The sequence below is a fragment of the Eulemur rufifrons genome, chromosome 7 (assembly GCF_041146395.1).
Source record: "Eulemur rufifrons isolate Redbay chromosome 7, OSU_ERuf_1, whole genome shotgun sequence".
NCBI classification, from domain to species: domain Eukaryota; kingdom Metazoa; phylum Chordata; class Mammalia; order Primates; family Lemuridae; genus Eulemur; species Eulemur rufifrons.
This window is the reverse complement of record NC_090989.1, coordinates 156,426,402-156,449,878: the sequence shown is the minus strand read 5'-3', so window position 1 is coordinate 156,449,878 and position 23,477 is coordinate 156,426,402. Positions and strand designations below refer to the sequence as shown.

At 55.2% G+C, this 23,477-nt stretch overlaps 3 protein-coding genes across 4 annotated transcripts; 1 reads left to right on the top strand and 2 right to left on the bottom strand.

Moving 5' to 3' along the window:
• Positions 1–9: 9 nt before the first annotated feature.
• Positions 10–2,104, bottom strand: GPR62 (G protein-coupled receptor 62). Its single transcript, XM_069475788.1, has one exon. It carries the CDS (start codon positions 1,846–1,848, stop codon positions 757–759), a length of 1,092 nt encoding a protein of 363 aa, XP_069331889.1. The 5' UTR covers positions 1,849–2,104; the 3' UTR covers positions 10–756.
• PARP3 (poly(ADP-ribose) polymerase family member 3) lies at positions 1,810–13,542 on the bottom strand. Of its 2 annotated transcripts, XM_069475785.1 has the most exons (12): positions 13,399–13,542; positions 13,026–13,211; positions 12,373–12,498; positions 11,970–12,158; positions 11,633–11,765; positions 11,318–11,544; positions 10,899–11,048; positions 10,603–10,689; positions 10,185–10,362; positions 8,838–8,993; positions 8,314–8,418; positions 1,810–1,873 (listed from the first exon to the last, which is right to left on the bottom strand). In XM_069475785.1, the coding sequence occupies exons 2-12, from the start codon at positions 13,203–13,205 to the stop codon at positions 1,857–1,859; spliced, it is 1,548 nt and encodes a 515-aa protein (XP_069331886.1). In that variant the 5' UTR covers positions 13,206–13,211; positions 13,399–13,542; the 3' UTR covers positions 1,810–1,856. The 2 variants fall into 2 exon arrangements, with proteins under 2 accessions (XP_069331886.1, XP_069331885.1); XM_069475784.1 differs by lacking the exon at positions 1,810–1,873 and having other exon boundaries at positions 6,423–8,418.
• A 1,099-nt stretch (positions 13,543–14,641) lies between these two features.
• Positions 14,642–23,364, top strand: RRP9 (ribosomal RNA processing 9, U3 small nucleolar RNA binding protein). Its single transcript, XM_069473684.1, has 15 exons — positions 14,642–14,735; positions 15,020–15,102; positions 18,730–18,839; positions 19,201–19,268; positions 19,348–19,389; positions 19,660–19,786; positions 20,587–20,711; positions 20,802–20,894; positions 21,275–21,375; positions 21,459–21,593; positions 21,682–21,744; positions 22,008–22,153; positions 22,233–22,312; positions 23,025–23,098; positions 23,219–23,364. The coding sequence occupies exons 1-15, from the start codon at positions 14,655–14,657 to the stop codon at positions 23,319–23,321; spliced, it is 1,431 nt and encodes a 476-aa protein (XP_069329785.1). The 5' UTR covers positions 14,642–14,654; the 3' UTR covers positions 23,322–23,364.
• Positions 23,365–23,477: the final 113 nt, after the last annotated feature.

Sequence of the window (23,477 nt, the reverse complement as noted above, 5' to 3'; positions counted from 1 at the left end):
TCTGTACAGTTTTTTCAATCCCTGTTTTTGAATAAATATTCTCAGCGACCAGGAAGTTGTGAAATACTGGTGTTGCGGGTAGCAAAACCTCCAGAAAATGGGTGCATCTGGGCCTAGAGGACCTCCAGCTGTGAATCCACCAACCTCAGTTGGACCTCAGCCCCTTCCACACACCAGTTCTGGGGCTTCAGGGCCCTTTGGGGCCAAGTCATCCAGCCTCCTGCTTCTAGCACCAAACTGATCCGGTTGTTTTCTGGGCATTTTTGAAGCAGAGGGAGGAGTTTGAATAGCTTTGTCCAGCCTCTCCGTGGTGCAGATGTCAGAGAAGTCCTTCTGAGTCTCTCCACTGGTTCCTCCTGCTGTGGTTGTAACCCAGACCCTGCCCTACTTGGTCCATCACTTTGTGAGCCCTTAGGGCTATCTTCTCTGTGACCCTGCCCACTTTCTTCCCTTGGCCTGGGGACCATCCCTGAGTTTCACAAACCATCTATGCTGGAGGGGCCCTTAGAGATGGTGCAGTGCACACATGGGAAAACAGGCCTAAGGAAGCATAGGTCTGTGCACAAGACCATGCAGTGTTGGGCCCAGAACCCAGGATTCCTGGCTCTCAGAAGCCGTGGGCCTCACCAGGCTGCAGGCACCCTTTCGCCTGTTCCAGAGCCAGAAGTCCTGGCAGGCACCTGTTGCCCCTGTGCTGGGGGCTGGTTGGGCCCCCCTCTGATACCACCGTCCTTTCTCCAGCTCAGAAAGGAGCTCTCAGGTGGCCCCTGGCATACTCAGGCTGCGCTCTCCTGCCAACTCGGGGGCCTGTTCTGGTGCGTCAGAATGGCCTAAAGCAGGGCCCTCTGGGGGTCCCTGGAGGCACTTCAGGAGTGCCCGCGGGTGCCAGGCCTGCGGAGTACAAGCCCGCGGGGGCCTAGGCAGCGCGCGGCGGGTAATGCGGCGCAGAGCCAAGCGCACCGGGCGCTGCAGCAGGCCATACAAGAAGGGGTGAGCCGCGAACGCTGAGTAGGCTACCCAGGTGACAGCTGCCTCCGCCTCTGCGGCCCGCGCTGCGGGCGCCAGGCACGCGCAGCCATAAGGCAGCCAGCAGGCTGCAAATTGGCCCACGGCCAGCGCTGGGGCCAGGGCCGCTTTGCCCCCGGGCAAGCGAGGCCGGAGGGGCGGCAGGATGGACAGGCGGCTATCCAGAGAGTCGGAGCGTAGCCGGGCCCCGCGCGCTGGCCGCGGGGGGCGAAGGGCGGCGCGGCGCGCCACAACGAAGATGCTGCCGTAGGCGCCGAGCAGCAGCAGGGCGGGCAGCGCGAAGGCCAGGAGTGCCCAGAGCGGTCGGAAGGGCCCGAGGCCTCCGGCCAGGACGGAGCAGCGAGCAGGAGCAGGGGGCGGTGCGGGCGGCGGCCCGAGCAAGGAGAGCGCGCCCAGCAGCCCGGCGGCAGCCCACACGGTGGTGAGCACGAGCACCGGCGGCGGCCGCGAGCCCGGCCGCAGCGGGTGCACTATGAGGCGGTAGCGCGCTAGGCCAAGTGCGGCCACGCCGAGCGTGCAGGCGGGCAGCAGTGCAGCTGAGAGGAAGCGCGCGGCGCGGCACGACGCGGGTCCCAGGCGTACACGGCCCAGCCCGGGCGGTGGCGCGGCCACCAGGCCCAGTGGCATGATGGAGGCGGCCGCCAGCAGGTCCACGACGCACAGGTGCACCAGGTAGAGCGCGTCGCGCAGTCCTGGCGTGCGCAGCACCACGACCAGCAGTGCTCCGTTGCCCAGCAGTGCCCCCACTTCCACGACAGCCGCCAGGATCAACCCGACCGAGCCTGCAACTTCTGAGACGTTCAGCTCTGTGGTGTTGGCCATTGGAGCGCTCAGGCTTCACCCTCTCCTGGGATGCAAAGAACAAAGTGCAGCCTACAGCTCCAGGATTCCCATCACCTGTCCCTTGCTCCTCTGGCCCCTCACCTCATTGGCTGCCCAGGGGGTGACTTCGACGCCCAGGCTGCCATCATCTTGGGGGCTTGGCCTGCCCCATGGAAGGGTACAAGGCTGAGTCTGCCAGCTCTCTCCCTTGCCCCAGCCCAGCTCCAGCAACTCAGCCCCTGTCGGAGATGGTACTGGCTGTCACTCTGATGTTGCCCTTTGGAGACACACAGGGCTGGCAAGGGAGGGGCAGGGCCTGGTGCCAGCCCCCTGGGTCCTAGCAGCTGCCAGCTGGAGGCTGGAGGCTCTGCTGTGGAAGAGCCTGGGGTGCTCCTGGGGTGGTGGTGGTTGGGGGCAGAGTAGGCACTGGCCAGGAGCCCAGACTGAGATGGTTAGAGAGTGGGCTTTGGAGCCAGCCAGACTCTGCTCTACCTTTCCCAGTGGTGGGAAATGTCCCGCATCTGCTCCCTGCCCCACCCTCATCAGTGGGGGTAACCATTTTTAGCCCTTGAACTGAAGGGAAACTGAGGTACCAGTGAGGCAAGAGCTGGAGCAGGAAGAGCCTTAGGTATACTCTGGTCCCCAGGAGGGCCAATTCTCTCAGAAAGAAAGGAGGCTGGGAAAAGTGAAGGAAAATCATAGGACATGGCATCTAATAGGTGCTCAGCTAATATTAACTTGGCACAGAATGGGAAACCACCCCTCTCCAATTTTCAGGATATGCAATTTGAGTAAACAAGATTCCCACCCTCCATTTTCCTGATTAGGCACAAACCCCAGTCCTGGCCAATCAGTGTGTGACATCTGCCCCCACCCCAGGGTGGTTGGCTCAGGGAAAGCCATGCAACCAGCGGTGCCCCCAGGTGAAGTCACCCGATCCCACAGCAAAACCCCGTCTACACCCTGAGAGCTTGCATTTGTATCTGAAGCTCCTTCCTTTTCCTTGAATCTCAGACTTGGGGATCCAGCTGCCTCTTCAGCATCTCCCTCAGTACTTTGACTAATTGGCACCTCAAACCTCCTCTGTCCCAAAGGTAACCATGACTCACGAGCCGTGTCCAATCTGCTCCTCCCAAGGTTTTCTCCATGTTAGTAAGACGCCATCTCAGACTGCCTCCCTTTCCCCTCAGCCCATATCCAGTCCATCAAGATCTCTGGAATACAGCCATTTCTCACCACCAACACCACTACTGGGGTCCCAGCTGCCACCACCTCTCACCTGGGCCATTTCAGCTTTCTCTGCTCCTGCACCTTGTGCTGGTCATTTGCCTGTTAGCTCAGACCCATTCCCCACTCCTCCCCAGGGTTACTCTGCCCTCCTGGGAACTGTACTTCCCAGGCTCCTTTGCCAACTGGCTTTGGGCATGTTCAGCAATAGAAGTCACCAGCATTAGACTGGAGGGTGGGAGGAGGGAAGAAGTTAGGATATTTCTCCTCTTATGCTCAGCCTGGGGCTCCCTTGAGGCAGCCCCCTCCGTGGTTCTAGCTCCTGCAGGGTGACCCTAGCCTCTGGGCATCAGAGCACTATTATCCCTCTAGCCTTAGGGTGGTAGTGTCTTCCTGCTGCTGCTCATCTTTGGATTGCCCCATCATCTCTCGTTTGGAAGTTCACTTCTTTCCCTGCCTCAAATTCCCCTTGTCTGGAATACCTAGGGTAATTTCTATTTTGTGACTGGGTATTAGCTGGCATGTGCCCACTCTCCACACAGCAGCTGAAGGGGATCCCTTTCAAAACAAAACAGATGGGGCATGATCCTGCTTTCATCCTTCCAAGAACTCCCTATCATCAGAATAGAGTCTCAGCTCCTCTGTGACATGAGCTGGCTTCCTTATCTGCCTTCTCCCCACCTCTCTGAGCTCACCCTCCTCCTTCGTGCCCACCACACTTCCCACCATGGCATTGGCTTGCTGTTCTTCCTATCTGTCAAACCAGTTTCTACTTCAGGATCTTTGCACTTGCTGTTCCTTCTGCCAGAACACCCTTCCCTCGGATCAGACCCTGGCTTGCTCTCTCCTACTTAATTCAGGTCTCTGCTTGAGAGAGGCTTTCATTGACCATCTTTTCTAAAATCGTTCCACCTTCCCACCACGCTGATCCTTTACTGTTTTATTTTCCTTCCTGGCACTTTCCCTACCTGATGCTCTATGTCGTATTTATGCAAGCATTTGTTCAGAGCCTGTTTTACTAGCATGTAAGCTCCATGAGAGCAGAGATCTTGTCTGGGTCCCGCTTGTGCCTGTGCCCCTAGAGCCCATCACAGGCACAGTCAGCATCTGTACAGACCTAGATAGTGGCGATCAGGACACAGACCTCCTGGTTTCACTCATTTTGTGCTGGAATTCAAAGGGCCTCTGTCCAACTCTCCATTATTTAGATGAGAGGACTGGGGTCCAGAGAGGGGAGAAATGTGTCCCAGATCACACGGCTGAGTTTGACTTGGAATCCAGGTCACCTGCTTCCTAGAGCTCTGTCCACAAAGGTGCCTCTTCCTGTTATGGCTACAACTTGATTATGGACATTTGCCTCTAGGAGGTGAAGCTGCATTGTTGAGGTTTTGGTCCTTGCCTAGTCAGGCCTGCAAGCCTGGGGCTGCCCCTGAGCTACCAGGGCCTGGGGAGAGCTCAGGAGGGCCAGGTGGGAGCAGCAAGTGCGAAAAGTGGACTAGGGAAGGCAACAGGGAGGGATTGGGACTGCGGTGGGTTGCTGAATGCATGCTCCCTCCAAAGCCATTAAAATAAATTAAAAATTTAAAAAACTTTGTAGTATGTGTATGTGTCCATGTGTATTGCAAAATTTGCAAAAGAAACACAGGAAGGATAAACCAGAAACTAATGAACTTGGCTTTTTCCAGCAGGCAGGAATGAAGTGAAGGGGACAGGAGGACTCTTCTGAGCACAACCGGTATAGTTTGGACCTTTTTGAACTATGTTAATGTTCTACATATTGAAAACAATAAATTAACAAAGATGGGGAAACCCCTCAAAGTGAATATAAACAGAAATAAATGAACCTATCTGTATTGCAAATGAATAACATAACCACACTGAAGAGAAATAAAGAACTGATCCAAGTAACATTTGAGCCTGCATTCAAACTATTATTTTGACTGTTGACCTTCAGTCTAAAGAGAAAAGGATAATCTTGAATAAGATGAAATGAATCTGGTCTGGGCAGGGTAGCTCATGCCTATAATCCCAGCATTATGTGAGGCCAAGGCTGGATTGCTTGAGGCCAGGAGTTCGAGACCAGCCTGGACAACATAATGAGACCTTGTCTCTACAAAAATTAAAAAAAAATTATATGGGCATGGTGTGCACGCCTGTGGTCCCAGCTACTCGGCACGCTGAGACAGGAAGACCACTTGAGCCCATGAGTTCAAGTCTGCAGTGAGCTATAATATGGTCACTGTACTCTAGCCTAGGCAACAAAGTGAGACCCTGTCTCTCTCTCTCTCTCTCTCACACACACACACACACACACACACACAAAGAAAAGGATTAAATAAATCTGGAGCTCTAACCTCTACTTAGAAAGTTTGCTTTTCACAATGTCACAATGGTTTGGGTATAGCAATCCTGTAAATCCTTTTTGTGTAAAATGGAGCAATAAATAACCATATTGATGTTGATGAAAACCCAGGTTCTTACTGTTTGAGAATTGAGGAAATATGCAATTGGGGAAGAATGGAAGAACTCTGTGGTGTTTGATTGGAATTGGAGAAATATAGATAGGTGTGTTGGTCATTTATTTACATACAGGCTGGTGTGCTGACTCATGCCTATAATCCTACCACTCTGGGAGGCTGAGGTGGGAGGATCCCTTGAAGGTAGGAGTTCAAGACCAGCCTGACCAAGAGTGAGACCCCTGTCTCTACTAAAAACAGAAAAAATTAGCTGATCAACTAAAAATAGAAACAAAAAATTAGCTGGGCATGGTGGCACATGCCTATAGTCCCAGATACTCGGGAGGCTGAGGCAGAAGGATTGTTTGAGCCCAGGAGTTTGAGGTTGCTGTGAGCCAGGCTGATGCCACAGCACTCTAGCTTGGGCAACAGAGTGAGACTGTCTGAAAAAAATATATATTTATTTACATACATATTTCCCAGCTCTCTTTGCCAAACACAACGACACCCCGATATCGAGGAACACATCTACTGCCCAGATCTTGGATTCTAAACATCATTTCCTGCTCCAGGGAACCAGGGCTCCTTGGAGAAATGGCTGATTCCAGGTTTGTACAAGATGAACCTGGAATATCTTGCGGTGCCAGAAAGTAAGGAAGTGCTCAAAAAATGACGGGGACACAGAAGGGACTTTCTGCTGGCCACATCTGGGAAAATTTGAGGATCAAAATAAATGACAGTAATGGATTATAACACATTGAATAAAATAAAAATCCACGAATCTATACTGATAATAAAGAAAAGAGAATATTAATTAATAAGTTTAAAAGAAATAATAGAGTAAGATAACCACCATTTGTGACCATCTCAGCAAAAACTGATTTAGGTAATTGATTTCAGGTAAATTATTATCAATGGATATTAAAGCTAATGGGTGAAAGATGAGGAATGGGACATTCACACCTCATAATATTTCTCCACAGATTACTAATTACAAAGGGCTTTACAGTGGAGAAACATGGCAGACACCATCTTAATTAGGTGATCAAAGTTAATGCTCATCACCAAGAATGGGACACCCCTGTCCTGACAGACTTCACTGAGGGCACATTATTTATGTAGTGTTTCTGCCCAGGCAATACCTTAATCTAATCATGACAAGGCGTAGGACACCCACACTGAGGGACATCCTATAAAACCACTGGCCTGCACTACTCCAGAGTGTCAAGAATGTCAAAATTATGAAAGAAAAAAAAAAAGGCTGAGGATTGTTTTCAGATTAAACGAGACTAAAGAGACACAACAACTAAATGCAATGTATGACCCTAGACTGGATCCTGACCGGCTCTCCAGCAATGGCACCCCCGTCCGTGATAGGGCTACTTGGGGTGATGCCTGGCATTCCTGCCTGGACAGCTCCCTTTCGTGAATACAGAGCTGCACCCCTCTGATACACGCCCACCTTGTCTGTAGTGTTCAGATTAAGACACACAGGGATGTTTAGTGCCAAGACACAAGGAATGCTTGATTTGCCTGGCAATGTCTGGGCTAAAGGACAGAATCACCGGGTGGGTCCCCAAATGACAAACTTCTGAGTTGAAGACTTTGAACTTTTGAAGACTCAATTATTAGAGGAGGCAGGTTGTTGTGGTGACGGACCAGAGTGGCAGGTGTGTGTGTGTGTGTGTGTGTGTGTGAGATCCACAACAACCCATGCAAGGGCTTGCTCCCTGGAGTGAGGCTGGAGCTGCCGCACTGCCTCACCATGAAGGGAAAGGAGGCCCAGGTTGGCACGGTTGTGGCACAGACAAGCAGAGGCTGGGAGAGAGAACACCATGTTTAACAAACCTGCCTGTGCATGTCTGACCACACCTCTTCGATGTAGTCTGGGCTAGGATGGACAGCCTAGGTGGGTGTGGGATCTGACCCACTCTTGGCCTGTGCCCCTCTAAACACATAGCCTTGAGCAGGCTGCTGCATCTGTGTCCCAGTAAGAAGCCTCCACTATGCCCATCACCCTAGGAGGCAAGACTCTGGGGCCACAGCCATGGCTGGGCTAACAGGGATTAGAGGGAAGGGCGATCACTGTCTGGGACACTGGAGGGCCTGGCAAGAAGGGGTGACATGGATCCAGCAATGCCACTAGTAGGCATGTAGCCAAAGGATATGAAATCAGTATGTCAAAGAGATAACTGCTTACCTACGTTCACTGCTGCGCTATTCGCAAAAACCAAGATGTGGAAGTAAACTAGGTATCCATCAATGGATGACTCGATAAAGAAAATGTAGTATATTTACACAATGGAATACTATTCGGGCTTAAAAAAGAAAGGCCTTAAAAATGAAATCCTGTCACTTGTGAAAACATGGATGAACCTGGAGGACACTATGCTAAGTGAAATAGCCAGGCACAGAAGGACATTACATGTGGAAACTAAAAATGCTGAACTCAGAAGTAGAAAGTAGGGCGGTGCTTCCTAGGGGCTGGTGGGCAGGGGATTGGGATGATGTGAGTCAAAGGATACGAGATTTCAGCTGGACAGGAAGATAAATTCAGGAGATCTATTGCACAACATGGCGACTATAGTTAACAACAATGTGTTGTACTCCAGAAAAACAAAAGAAAGGGTGATATGCGGGTACCAGAGATGGGCAGAAAGATTGGAAGATCATGGTCCAGCCCCTAGCAGGACCGGGGTGGGGGCAGCATGGGCAGCTCAGAGGCGAACCTGCAGCAGGTAGCGCAGGCGACACTGGCTCTCCTGGTAGATGAGGTACTCGCTCTGGGAGAATGTGGAGTTCCGGAACTCTGGGCAGGGTACCGGCCGGCCCTGGGGCACCATCACTCGCTGACCATCCAGCTCCAGCTCGGTGTCCTGGGTCGGATCTGCAGGGCACAGCAAGGGCCACAGGTGACCCAGGGGTCACTGGTCCCTCCACTCTCGACTTCTGCCACGGGCAATGCCTGCTCATTCCTACCTTGCGCGCCTCCAAGCCACTGCACAGGCTTGGCCTTCTGCCTGGAAGATCCTCCCCCATTTCTCTCTGAGAAACTCTTACTCATGTTTCAATGGTCAACCAACAACACTTCTCTTAAAATTTAAGTCCTCCTGGGTGCCCAAGAATGATTTGCTGAATCAGTGGATGTTTGCTGAATGACACAGTGAATGCCTACAGTGAGGAAGGCTGCTTCTCCTTCTCCCTCTCCATAGTCCTCTCCCAGCTCACCTCCTCCCTGAAAATGTCCCAGTCCCCTATCTCAGCCCCACTTCTACCCTTAGGCATGTCCTGCTTCCCCAAACTCACCAGGCTCTGTGTGGCCTCGGGCGATGACACTGTCAAAGCCAGGGGGCGGACGTATCAAGTTGGGCTCATCCATGGTGATGTGGTGCTCTTTGCCCAGTGCCACCTCGCCCAGGAACATGTAGCCAACATGGTGGGCCCCACAGAGCATGCCAGTAACTGGAGGGCATGGAGAGGCTCAGGGCTGGCACTCAGCCCTCCTCCTGTCTGACTCCCAGGGCCCCTCTCTGCGGCAATGCTATCTCTCTGGCTTTGCACCCCAGCCCAGAAAAGGCTAACTCTCCTCCAGATGTAACCCTCCTTCCTCCTCCCCCGTCCCCACCTGCTCCCTTCCACCTCACCCTGCTCCCTGTGGCCAGGCCTCTGCATCCTCTGCTGTACTCACCAAGGTCAGCAGTGGCCTCCCAGTGACCAAACCTGGGGAGGGGGCTTTTCTCCTTGGCCTGCTCTGCTGACTTTGCTCCTGGTATCCTCAGCCTTGACCTTGGGACCCCTTTGTGCTGGCTGTCGTGAGCCTCCCAGCCCAACACTCTTTCTTAGGCTACTCTACCCTCCTGTGGACCCCTTGGTTTTGCCATCCTCAGATATCCCAGAACTTCAGCCCCATCTGTCCTTGGATGGAGCCTTGGACCTAGCTCTCTGGGTTGGCTAGGTGGCGGCCTCCAATGATGGGGTCAGCCTGGGCCGAGGAGCCCATCTGGGGAAGTCACTTCAGTGAGGACACCCTTGACCAGACACTCAGAAGTTGCTGGAGACACCTTTGACCCTTTCCCACACACTGCCCATCCCACCTACACGTCCCTCCACAGCCCTGGGCCGGGTGCCATCACATCTGGCCTGGCTCACAGCACAGCCTCCCTGCAGCCTCCAGCCCCCGCCTTCCTCTCCACAGCTGCAGCCACTGAGATCTGCTACGGACAAGTCTGCCCAGGCTCTCCATTGCCGTCTGGATAAGGCTCACTTGATCATCCGGGGCCCCCAGGTCCCCTGCACCTGTTAGGCACTGCTCTGAGCTTCAGTATCAGGCAGTGGTTGGAAGTCCTGGCCTGCCACAGCCCCCGGCCTCCATGTCCGTCCTGGGCCTTGAAGTCTCCTTTTTTACCCCTCCCAGGTCTGGCTGGTGCGCTCATCCTGTCTGTACCGCCTTCTCCAGGAAGCTGTCCCTGACCACCAGGTGCCTCCTCTGAGTCCCCTCAAGCCCCAAGATGCCCCACTGAGCACTCTGGTCTGTAACCACTTAAAGATTCCTTTCCCAGATCCACCGTGAGTTCCCAGTGGGCAGGGACCAGGCCCAATCCACCTCAGTGCGTCCATGCCCACCCAGGGCTTGGCCCAGGGAGTGCACCTCACCATAGCCAGCTGATTTGCTGTTCTCTGAGGCAAAGTAGATGCCCTTGCCAACGCGGCCACCAGAATGTGGCATGATGCGGAGCCCACTGGTGAGGATGGCGGCCACCACGGCCACGTTGGTGCCATGCCACAGCAGCCTCCGATTGCCCAGCTTGGAGTGGTCCTGGAATCTGTCTCCCTGAGTAGGGGAGGAGTGGGAAATGGGAGACTATAGCCATCCAATAGCTCAGGCACCTCTCCCTGCTGCTCAGATGGGACGACCAAGGCCTAGGGCCTCTCTGGTCACTCACACACACTCCCAGCCTGGCAGGAACTGACTGGAGTTGCTAAGTCATTTGCCAAGGGGCAGGTAAGCCAAGGGTATCTCCCCAAGGGACAGAGTGGTGATGGGGGAGGGGGGAGGGTGAGTCTCCCTCACCTCCCCTTCTCGGTTCACTTTCCAAACGTGTTGAAGAGTAGGGCGCCTGTGGCTGCTGCCAGTCTGTTTTAAGTAAGTTTGAATCACCTGTCGGGGGAGAGCAGAAGCTGGGCACCAAGGGTGGCAGGCTTGGGGACTAAGCCCCCTCTAGTCCCCCTAGTCCCAGAGCTCCCCTCAGGCCCTGGTGTCACAGGGAGGGAAGGCTGAGGGCGAGGATTTCTCTGGGCACCCCAAAGGCAGGTGGGCAGAGGGACGGTGCCCACTGTTAGCCCGGCTCCCTGTGGGGCCCAGCCCACCTTGTACTCAGGCGCCCCAGAGTCCAGCAGCTGCAGCTGGCACTTGAGAAGCTGGTAGTCTCGGTCCAGAGGGTGTGGCTCCTCCTCCACTATCTTCTCCTCTTCAGAGGCTGCCTGCAGGGTCTGGGCCAGCTCGATGTCTGCCAGCACCTAGGATGACGGGCACTGGCCACTCATCTGCCCACTTGACCTCCGGCCTCCCTTGTCCTCTCCCGCATGATGGTACCGCAGCCACCCCACCTGTTTGGCCACCTGTCCATCCCCACCCCGTCTGTCTGCCTGGCCTTCCCCTGCCCTGTCCTCCAGCCTGCCCATTGAAGTCCATCCCTCTGGGCCTTGGCCATCTGTCCCTCATTCCCCTTGCCCAGCCTGGCTGTTCAGTGCCCCCACTGCCTGCCTGCCCCCCTGCCGGCCCTCACCAACAGCATGTCTTTCTTGGCCTGGAGAATCTCAGGGGAGTTGATGAGCGGGGGTCGGTTGCGGCCAAAGTTGTGTGGGATGACGGTATAGAAGTGAGAGGACAGCTCCTCCAGGCTTTGGCCACTGCCCGCGGGATCTTTCAGGGCCTCCTCCAGTGCCTCCAAGGCCTTAAAGCCCCGCGCAATCTGCTGCTTGCTCAACTTTCCCAGGGGCATCTTCTTCACATCTGGGGGTACAGGGGAGTGGAGAGACTTAGCGCTGTAGCCCTGCCACCCTGGGGCCCCTGCCACCCTGCCTGGCCCCTCCCCTCTCACCCAGGTTCATGAGGGCCATGGCATTGTTGAACATCTCCTTGCTGAAGATGTTGGTGATGAGCTTCTGTGTGGCTGGGTCCAGGGAGCAGGGCCGCACCCGCTTAGCCACAGTCCTTGCTGGGCCTCCGTCCACCTGGGGAAAGGGCACACATGGGCGGGAGCAGCTGGGTAGGGCACTTGCTCTCGGAGCAGGGTGTGGCATTAGACAGAGGCTGGAGAGGGGCGGTCTGTGCCTGTGGTTGCACAGCTGGGTGGTAGCAGAGCCCAACCCACTGGGTCTCTCCACCCTGTCCCCTCCCTCAGCCCAGGGCCCAGCCGCCCACCATGGCTACTTCACCTTCACCACAGCCTCCTGGGCCTCGTCCTCTCCCTGCACTTCGATAAGTGTGTACTTTCCAGGGTGGGCCACAAAGTGGTCCCTCTCTGCCCAGTTATTCTTGGTCTTCTCCTGAAATTTCTTCTCAAAGTCTTTCTTTGCATCTTCTAGCTTTTGGAACTGTTTGATTTTTGTCTGGCCCATCTCTCCCTGCAACCGACAGCCTTCAGGGTGTGCCCACTGCAGTGCCCACCACATGTTTGTTGGCTTCTGTGCCGGGCCAGGCCCTGTGCTAAGTGCCCATGAACACAGCTGAGGGGGGACAGTCAGCAGCTATGGCCTTTTGGGGACACTGGGGAGCATGTATTGAGCAGAAGAGGTGGGGAGGAGGTGGGCACAGGTGGGTGAGGCTCGGGGCACTCACCACACGGCCCCAGCGGTTCCAGCAGACAAAGTGGTCGCCCTCTTTGAGCAGCTGGATGATGTAGAACTTGTTGTTGTTGCTCCCGATGTTGGTCTGGTTCAGAGTGCAGTCATAGTCCTCGTACACCTGAGCCAGAAGGGGTCCAGGCCGGCTGGCATCCGACGGGGTGCCTGGCTGCACTCCCAGAGGGCTCCGATGGGGACAGGAGTCTGACTGCACTGGGGAGGGCTTGGGGGGTCATGGCTCTGCTCTCAGGGATGCAGTCTGAGAGGACATGGCTAAACCTGGCATCGGGGTGTGGGGGGTTCTGGGAGGAAACAGCCGTGCCCTACATGGGGGAACCTGAGGGGGACTTGGCTCTGCCCTGAGAGGCTGGTTTGAGGGGACATGGGTGAGCCCCTGAGAATGTCAGAGCCCTTCCCTAAGTGTGGTCAGAGGAGGCCTGCCTGGGGTCTGAAGGGCAGACGTGACTTACTTGGACGTGATGGGATACGGCCCTGACCTCTGGGGTCAGGAGAACATGGCCTTGCTCTGGAGCTCACTTGGGGGCCTTGAGCTACATGGCCAGAGTTGACCCCAAGAGGGAGGGGAGCAGGGCTGGATGTGTACTGTGAGGAAGCAGGCTCTGGGCTAGACTGGGGGCTGCAGCTCACCTGGGTCCCAGGGTTGCCCCTGAGTGGACATGTGGAGTCCACACGGATTACACGTTTCTCTGCGGGTGCAGCCCTGAGGGCTTCAGCAGTGGAGCGAAAGGTGTCTTCCTCCTCTGGTCCCCGCTGCTTCTTCTTTTCAGGGTCCTCAGTCTGCACCGAGGGCTTGCGCTTTGGAGCCATGCTGTCCTGGGGCACAGAAGGGACCCTCAGGCCTCTGTGGCCCCTCACATATCCCCGTGCACCGCCCCCCAGCTCCTGGCTTGCACAATACCAACTTGCCCCACCCTGGGCATGCCCTTTGGTGGCCTCCCACTGCTTCCCCTGCCTACCCTGTCCCCATTCCCAGCCCCAAACCAAACTGGTCACTCTGTACCTCAGATATGCCCCTTTCCCCAGTCACAAGAGCAAGTTCAGGACTCTGTCCACTCTGGTCGAGGAAGAGTTGGGCTCCCTACCCTCTCTAGCTCTCCAGTGTGTCATGAGGCAATAGGGAAAGTGAAATGAGAATCTCTCCCTCCCACTTTCTGGGCTCCTCCCTGTCCAGAATGCTCTCTGGCTATTCCTTCCCATCTGGCAGCTAGCTTTGACCTGGTACGGTTGCTGGGCTGAGTCACCAGAGCTATGGGGGAGGGTGGCCAGCAGCTCTCAGGGGCAGGACTCCTGGGGACTGACCTATCCCTCCAGAGCTTGGAACCTGGTGGTGCAGGAGCCTTTCCCAATGGACTCACGAGTTCTAGGGAGTCAGCCAGGGTTCCAAATCAGTGGCTTTGAACTGCCAGAGGGCAGGGGGCCAGGTCCCACCAGGTCTTGCCCTGCCCTGCCAAGGGCTTTGTGCACTCACCTAAGAGAAACGGGGACCTGGGAAAGGTGACTGCCACCACACCTGGCTGTGTGAGCCTCCCAGGCCAGTCCCAGGTCTGAGGCCTCCTGTAGCAACCCTCTGTGAGCCTTAGGCTTGTCTCAGGGAGGGAATTCCCAACTGTCGCCAGAGGCCGGCAGAGGAGCTTGGGTCGGGGGTAGGAATCCGGCTATTTGACCACCAGTGGGGTGAGTCAAGGGCTGGTGCAGGCCAAGTCGGGCGGCCTGTCCAACGGATGGGTGGACACTCGATGTGGACATTTCCAGGGCCCAGGGCACTGCCTCGCTCTCCCCACGGCCGCCTGGCCGCCTGGAACGCCCTGTTGTCCCGCGCCAGGCTAGTTTACTTTCGCCCTGGTCCAAGACCGGGAGTGACGGCTGGAACGCGGAACCCCGCATCTCTGGCGCCCCTTAGCGGCCAAGGGGCGCAAACACAGAAAAGGCCCTCCTGGCCTGACCCTCCCTAGGAGCCGGCCAGAAGTAGAGCGCATGCGCCACAGCCTCAAGCCGGAAGACCTGTGGAGGCGCTTGCTTCCTGCTCGAGCCTGGCGCGGCAGCCTATAGGAGCTCTAGGAGGCGTGGCCACAAGAGTCTATCCTATGGGCGCTTGGGGGCGTGACAGAGTCTGCTGAAGAACCCGGTGGAGTAGTGGCAGGCGGCGCCCGCCGGGCCGTGGAAGCCTATCAGCGTTCCGGGTCTTGCCATGCGGCGCCGGGGTTTAGGAGCCACGTGAGTTCTCCGGCAGTGGCTGCTACACACACGGTAGGCAGCATGTCTGCAACAGCCGCAGCTCATAAGCGGGGAAAGTCAGCCTCCGGGGCCAGTGCAGGGGCCAGCAAGCGACGGAGAAAGGTGAGCATGGCGCTTCCATGGGCCACGGTCAGTCCCGCTACTGGGACAACAGTCATCCCATCTGAGGGACCCAGGTCTGGGCCCTTCCCCAGCCCTTCGCCCGGGATGCCAGCTGGATTCATCTTCGTTCCTCTCTGCGCGGGCCAAATCCTGGAGAGCCTCGCGCTTGACCCGGGAGCCACCGCCTTTCTTAGTCCTGAGGCTCTCGAGGGACGGAAGGGGCCCTTGGTCAGTGTCAGGATGTTCGAGACCTGTGACCAAAGAAAGGATCGTATAATTCCCAGGCCGACTCTGCGGGGGACAGGGGCAAATCCAAGGGTGGCGGCAAGATGAATGAGGAGATTTCCAGCGACTCTGAGAGCGAGAGGTGAGCTGCTCTTTTCCACCTTGTGGGAGGGAAAACTGAGACCGATGGTGTGTGGAAGACTCTGAGTTCGCGCAGAGCTGGAGCTAGAACCCAAGACTCTGACCCTTGGCTCTCAGATCGTGGCTCTATTCCTCCAATTTCCCCTGAGAAGTCTCTTCTCCTCTGCAAGGTCTCTGTGTGGGGAGGACCCAAGGCCTCAGTGGGAGGCCATTGAGACCTCCCTCGCTCTTGGCAAGGAGCTAAGCGCGGGGCTGGACTGACAGGCAAAGGGAGAGGGATGCAAGAAATGCTCAATAGTTCTTCAGTCTGTTTTCCCACAATTTCACAATTCTTGGTGTCCCTGACTCTTAACATGCCAGGTACTAGCTTCACTGTTGGGAGTACAGAGAATGTGTTGTAGTGGAATGTGTATCTTATAGCTGTGTGTTCCGAAACAGAGGAGGAACATTTAAATAAGGCCTGGAGAGATGAGGAGGAGTCTCTCAGATAGAGGCAGGGAGGGCATTCAGGGATCAGAGGCACACTTTTTTTATGCTTCCATATAATCTTTATTACAGCCATCATAATCTCCCAGTAATTACAAAAAGAAAAGAATACCAAATAGAACCTATAAAAACAATATTCTCCAAATCATTTGAAGTTTAAGTCCTCTGGAAAAAAGGAATTACTAGAGATGTCATTCTGCTGTGTTACCCAATAGTATTATATATTATTACCATTTTTTACCCACAGTCTTGAATATTCAAGCTGGAATAGTTTAACATTGGTGGCAGATAACACTTCATTCATTGCACATCAGTGTTAAAACATTAAAAGCCATTTAGTTTTATTAATTAAGACAAATTAAGTTCACATATAATCTAAATCAAGTGTTTAAAAATCTACTATATGCTCCCTGGTCAAGATACATACTGCAAGCATTCAAAAAGCATTATTTTTCTTCTGATATAGTAATCTTAGAGTTTTGCTTTCTCCATTTTCAGAGATCGAGCTAATCATATAGTAAACATTGATTTGAAATGCATGTGTAACCTTTCTTAGCGGAGTTATTTTCACTCTGACATCTGTGAAATTTTCTTTATTTCTGTCACATCAAATGCTGTTCAAGAGTTTAAGGCTTCTACTTCATTCTACCGTGGAAGGGCAGGTAGTGGGTACATCCAGATTGTGGAGAGCTTTGAATGCCTCCCCCATTTCTGCAGCTGTTAGGGTTGGTTATAAGGTTTCAAAGGGTTGGGCAAGGTGTCAGGCCTGATTGTGTGGGATCGAGGCTCCCATACCAGGGAATCCTAGTGCCTTCCTTATGAGTTGGCTTTAGAAATTCTGCTTCTAAAATTGATTATGTGTTGCCTTAAATTGTACACAGAAAGACTTAAAATACTTTTCTTAAGCCTAAGGTTATTGTGGGTACCATGCCCTGTGCTAAGCACTTTTAAATATTTTTAAAATGTTATATTGTGAAATGTATTAGATACAGAAGAGCAAGTGAGATACATTCGTACCATAGAGAGGAATGATAAATGGTGAACCTCTGTGTACCTACCACTAAGGCTAAGAACTAGAACATTTGCAGAAGCTTAGACGCCCTGTCATTTCTGACCTGAGTTAATACTTATTTTGGTTTTCTTTCTTCTTTTTCATTTTTTGTAGAGACAGAGTCTCACTCTGTCATCCCTGGTAGAGTTCAAGTGGCATCATGGTAGCTCACTACAACCTCAAACTCCTGGGCTCAAGTGACCCTCCTCCTTCAGCTTCCTGAGTAGCTAGGACTACAGGCACACAATACTACACCTGGCTAATATTTAAATTTTTTGTAGAGATGAGGTCTCACTATGTTGCCCAGGCTGGTCTCCAACTCCTGGCCTCAAGTGATCCTCCTGCCTTGGCCTCCCAAAGCACTGGGATTACAGGCATGAGCCACTGTGCCTGGTCCTTTCTTCTTCTTTTAAGAAAGTTAAAAAAATATTTTCTCCTTCAGTTATAATTTAGATACAGTAACATTCACGTTTTAAGTGTATAGTTCTGCAAGTTTGGACAAATGCACATAGTTGTATAACTACCATTACCATGAAGTTATAGAAAGGTTTTGTCACCTTTCAGAATTCTTCCCTCCTCCTTTGTAGTCACTCTTCTGCCTTCCCCCAGCTCCTGCTAACCACTGTCCCTAGAGTTGTGCCTTTTCTAGAATGCCATATGAATGGAATCATTCAGTATACATTTCCCTTGCTTTTCTTTACAGTTCTGCCTCCTATGTGTGAAGGCTTAAACAATAGATTGATTACTCTGGGTAAACTGGGAAGTCCCAGCCTTGGCTGTATAAGGGAAGGGCAACACCAGCCTGACTGGGCGAAGGCTTGCCAGGCAAGGGCACCAAATGGTCTTTGGGGCGTGGTCGGCCTTGGCTTTCCTGAGAGTTTTCAAGGTCCCTTTTGGGGCAGTCGTAGGTGAGGTCATAAGTGAGTCCTGGGAAATATGGTTGGGGCAACTGATAAAGACTAGATATCTGCAGGCATGTGATTGGGGGAGTGGGCTGCCCTGGATTTTCTGTTTCTGAGTTCCCATGACCTGCCTCTAGCTCCCAGGAGCAGGTCAAAGCAGGGCCTGTCTTTGAGTGAAGTGAGTACCCTCAGCTGGTCCAGGGACGGGGGTATGGAGGCTGTGGCAGTGAGTCTAGGACAACGGCAGTCCAAGTGTGTCTGCCTCTTGGGTCGTTCAATCTGGTCCAGACCGACTGCCTCCTTGTCTGGGGGAGGTTGTTAGCTTTCTGCTTCCTGTGCTGGGTCTCCTGCTTCCGGTATCCCTTGCCTTCCTCTTAGTTTACTCTCTTGTTTGGGGAACATTCTCCATCTTTAAAAAAGGTGGAAGAACCAATTGTGAGGCACCTTGCACATCTGATGATGTTGTCATTGATGTTTTAACTGGGCAAGGCATCCCAGTGGTTATTTTCCTTCAGAGTTTTGTGTGTACGTCTCCTTTGTCTTAGTCTCCATGTATTGCTGTTTAGATATCTGACCAATTTTATTTTTATTTATTTATTTGAGACAGAGTCTCACTCTTTCTCCCAGGCTGGAGTGCGGTGGTATCATCGTAGCTCACAGCAACCTCAAACTCCTGGGCTCAAGCAATCCTCCTGCCTCAGCCTCCCAAGCAGCTGGGACTACAGGCACATGCTACCATGCCTGGCTAGTTTTTAAATTTTTTTTATAGAGACAGAGTCTTGCTATATTACCCAGGCTGGTCTTGAACTTCTGGCCTCAAATTATTCCTTGGCCTCCCAAAATGCTATAATTGCAGGTGTGAGCCACTGCTTCCGGCCCATTTTGATTTTTGATGCTTTGTTTGTGACCTGATTTCTCTTAGAAGCCTGTAGAACCTTCTGTTTCCCTCAGAGTTGAGAGACTTAATATCTTTCGGTTTTGGGTCTGTTTTCCCCCGTATGTCAGGCACTGAGTGGGGCCTTTGGGTCTGGCGAGTCACAGCCTTCAGTTTTCTGCACGTGTAATCACTGGCCATGAGGGCTGGCTGGGCTGGGGAAGGTTGAGTGGCAGGGACAACATCGAGGAGGCACAGTCCTAGTGGTTAGAGGAGAAGATGAGCCTCTCAGACCCAGCTCCCTCCTGCCTGCAGCCCAGCTCCGAGGAGGACTGAGGAGGTTGAAGAGGAGGAGCTGGAGGAGACTGCACAGGAGAAGAAGCTGCGCTTGGCCAAGCTCTACCTTGAGCAGCTCCGGCAGCAAGGTGAGCCAGGGGGCAGGCACGGTGAAGGGCAGGGCCTGTGCCTGCGCCTGTCTGCTGCAGCCCCCGCCACCTGATGGGTGACTGATGCAGATACCCACCGAGTGGCAGGGCTGCTGGTGCTGGTTGCATTCTTGGGGGTGGCCAGGAGTTCTAATGGGCCTCTTGCAGCATGTGCAGGGGGCTTTAGACTGATCTGATACGTAAGGGAGGAGGAGGAGGCCATTCAACCTGCTCTCCCCTCTTCTGAGACAGCCTGAGCTTCCTGCAGGACCCAGCCCTGGGGCCATGGGGTGGGGATGGGATGGGATGGGAACAGTGGGGTCTCAGCCTTGGTTTACTTGGTCTGGTCTGTCCTACACAGAGGATGAGAAGGCTGAGGCCCGTGCGTTTGAGGAGGACCAGGTGGCAGGGCGCCTGAAGGAAGACGTGGTGAGTATGGAGGGAGAGTGTGGGGCAGGGGTGGGGCTGGTCCTGCTCCCAGGACCTCACCTCTGTCCTCCCCATGCAGCTCGAGCAGAGGGGCAGGCTGCAGAAGTCAGTGGCAAAAGAGGTGAGTGAGCACAGTCCTTTGGTGTAAGTTGGAGGGCACGGGGGGCTCCACCTGTGTTGGTGGGCAGATGGCTCCATGGGGGCTGAAGCTGTGGGGGTCTTTGCTCTGGAGCATGGCGAACACTTGGGCAGATCAGGTCAGGTAGGGTCTGATCCCTGCAGCATTGGCTCCTGTTTTCCTTTTGGCCAGGATGGGTGGGAAAAGCCAGCGTTGGTGGGGGGTGGTATCTTCGTGTCCCCAGCCACAGTGACCCAGCCCCTGTCTGCCCAGATCCAGGCCCCAGCCCCGGCTGACATTCGCGTTTTACGGGGCCACCAGCTCTCCATCACGTGTTTGGTCATCACCCCTGATGACTTGGCCATTTTCTCCGCCGCCAAAGACTGCAGCATCATTAAGTGTGAGTGAGTGCCTGGGGTAGGTGTAGCCCCAGGGCACATCTGGAAGGGTTGGCCTGGGGAGAGGCAGTGGTCATGGCAAACAGAGCCTGATGGGGGGAAGCCTTTGGAGGCAGGTTTGCTCCCAAAGAGGTGATTTCTGGGTGACAGTGGAAGCTTCTGCCCAGCAATGGGGCTTATGAGCTCCCTGTCCCTAGAGATAGTTGAGCAAAGGCAGGATGATACTTTGATAGGAATTGACACCACAGATGGATGGTTAGACCAGAAGATGTTTGAAGCTTTGCACAGTCCTGGGATTGACTCCCTGGTCCTTCCGGGTTCCTGACGTCAGACAGCTGAGCACTGTTCTTGTCTACCCACCATAGTAACAGGAAGAACTCACCGTCAATCCCAAAGCACTTTTTTTTTTTTTTTGGAGACAGAGTCTCACACTGTCACCCCAGCTAGAGTGCAGTGGTATCAGCCTAGCTCACTGCAACCTCAAACTCCTGGGCTTAAGAGATCCTCCTGCCTCAGCCTCCCAGAGTGCTAGGATCACAGGTGTGAACCCTTGCACCCAGCCCCAAAGCACTTTTGCATCCTCTCTCTTTGGGCTTCATGGCTGCTCTTTGGGACTATTGTCCCCACTTAGCAGATGAGGAAACTGAGGTGTCTTGTCCAAAGGCTCACAGTAGCTGGACCAGGTCTTCAGACCTGAGTCCAGGACTTTTTCCATGGTCCCTTTTTCCATGCTGCCCCTTGAGGGGGTTGCCAGCCAACCCTATCCCCTCAACCCAGTAACCTCTCTCCCCGCTCGTGGCAGGGAGCGTGGAGAGTGGACGGAAGCTGCACGTGATTCCTCGAGCCAAGAAGGGTGCCGAGGGACAGCCCCCTGGCCACAGCAGCCACGTGCTCTGTATGGCCATCTCCTCGGACGGCAAGTATCTTGTAAGGCCAGGTTGGCCCGGGGGGGCAGGTGCGAGGTCTGGGTGCATGGGGGTGGGAGGATGTCTGTGGTCATTGTCTTCAACCCCACAGGCCTCTGGTGACCGCAGCAAACTCATTCTCATTTGGGAGGCCCAGAGCTGCCGGCACCTGTACACCTTCACAGGACACCGGGACGCTGTGTCGGTGAGGAGCTGGGCCAGTCTTGGCGGATATTTGGCAAGCACCTGCTGAGCGGGCCAGGCTCGGTGCTGGGCCCCTGGGGTCCCCGTGCTCAGGGAACCTGCCCTGTGGGGCAGTGAGCGGTGCCGTACAGGACACAGACATGCTGAAGGGAGGGGAGGGCTGGGGGAGACCGAGTGGAGCTTGCACAGGGATCAGGGAGGGCTTGAGAAGTCACGTGGGCCACCTGAGTGCCCCACAGAGTGCTCTTGGGGCAGCTGGCTCCCTGTGCCACGTGACCTGCTTTTCAGGAAGTACTCTGGGCCCGACCTCTCTCTCAGCTGACCTCTCTCTCAGCTGCCGTAGTCCAGGTTCCCTTTTGCCCTCTCTCCATGCACCCTTAGGGGCTGGCGTTCCGCAGAGGCACTCACCAGCTCTACAGCACGTCCCACGACCGCTCCGTGAAGGTGTGGAACGTGGCCGAGAACTCCTATGTGGAGACGCTGTGAGTGTGCGAGGGGAGAGGGTGTGCAGACGTGCGCACGGGAGCTCACGCGAGACCCCAGCCTGCTCTGTCTTGCCCTCCAGCTTCGGGCATCAGGATGCAGTGGCTGCACTGGATGCCCTGAGCCGGGAGTGCTGTGTGACAGCTGGGGGCCGGGACGGGACTGTTCGTGTGTGGAAGATCCCCGAGGAGTCCCAGCTTGTCTTCTATGGCCACCAGTAAGGCGGCCCGCTGTGCCAGGTGGGGGCTGCATGGGCTGGGGTTAGGGGTGGGGTTGGGCCATGCCCTTACAGCCCCCTTTTCTAGGGGCTCCATTGACTGCATCCACCTCATCAATGAGGAGCACATGGTGTCAGGTGCAGATGATGGGTAAGAGCTGCCTTTCTGCTGTCTGCACCCACTGCTGCTGCTCCTGAGCGCTTGCTGGCTGCCCGCCGGGCCCTGAGCTCACCTTGGAGAATCCCCCATGGGGGTGCTGTTGTAGCTCCTTTTCATAGATGAGGGCACTGAGGCAGAGAGCTCCGGTGACCTTGTCCATCTCCCACGGCTGGTGTGTGCCTTTGACCCCTCCCTGCCGTGTGGCCTTTCTCTCCTGCCCCTGGCCCCTCGCTGACTGTGCGCCCTGTCCATAGCTCCGTGGCCTTGTGGGGCCTCTCCAAGAAGCGGCCACTTGCCCTGCAGCGTGAAGCTCACGGGCTGCGGGGGGAGCCAGGCCTGGAGCAGCCCTTCTGGGTATCGTCAGTGGCAGCCCTGCTCAACACAGACCTTGTGGCCACAGGTGGGTGCCCTGCAAGGCGGGGAGGAGGGGTCACAGGGTGGGCTGGCCCTGGGGTGGCTGACCATCTCTGTCCCCTCAGGCTCCCACAGCTCCTGTGTGCGGCTTTGGCAGTGCGGGGAGGGCTTCCGGCAGCTCGACCATCTCTGTGACATCCCCATGGTGAGTGGGGCTTGAATGCTCAGCCTGTCTTTGCCACACTGCTGAGGCCCCTGGAGCTTGTGGCTCCTGGTATTAGCCCTTTAACAAAAGGGATCCTTCTCAGGGCAGGGCCAACTCCTGGCACAGGGCCTGGCAGGAACTCTCCCTCCTTCCTCTCCCTTCCTCCCTCCTCTCCCTCTTCCCCTCCTCCGCTCCCCTCCCTGTCCTAGGCCCTGTCCTGGCTGCTGGGGTACCAGGTAGGGAACAGCGCAGGCAGAGGCACGGAGGCCTGGTGCTGTGATCGGTTCTGCACAGCTGGTGCCAGATGGAGTGTCTGGCCGGCATGTGTGGGCCTGACCGTCCACACTGGGTGACCTGGGGGAGAGCAGCAGGATCTGTCAGGGATGTGTGCTGAGAGTGGAGGGCCTGGGGCAGTGGGGACGGCCATGGGGTCTGTAGGGCTCCACATCCAGGAGCCAGGCCTTAGGCCACACCCTTAACACTTGGCAGACGCTGTCTCCTTAGTCCTCACAAAGTCTTCAGCGGCCTGATGCTCTACTTGCCCCCATCTCACAGATGTGGAGGCCGAGGCCCTGATGGGTGGAGGGCTGGCCCACGCCACTGAGTGGCAGGAAGCAGAGGCCTGGTAAGGCCAAGCCCTTGACTGTGATGGTGGGGGCTGTGGGGGAGTGGTGGTCTGATGTCTTACCACGTTGTCCCTCTCTCTCCTCAGGTGGGTTTTATCAACAGCCTCAAGTTCTCCAGCACTGGGGACTTCCTGGTGGCCGGGGTGGGGCAGGAGCACAGGTTTGTGGGGACCCTCAGGGTGAGGGGCAAGGTGGCACTGGCTGGGAATAGGGGTGGGGACTGGGTGTGGGCTGGGCATGGACTGGGCACGTCTCAGCTGCGCCTCTCATCGCCCTGCAGGCTCGGCCGATGGTGGCGGATCAAAGAGGCTCGGAACTCCGTCTGCATCATCCCGCTCCGCAGGGTCCCCATAGCCCCAGCGGCCCCAGCTGCCGGCTCCTGACACTCTTCTCCTGTTTATTTAAGTCCTTCCCAGGCTGTGCCCCATCCACTTTGTATTAAAGCCTCCTTTTTGGGGCCTTGTCTCTTGCAGCTTCCAGAGGGGTGGGTGCAGCAGGGACTGTGAGAGGGACAGGACTCCCAACAGTCGCTCAGCTCT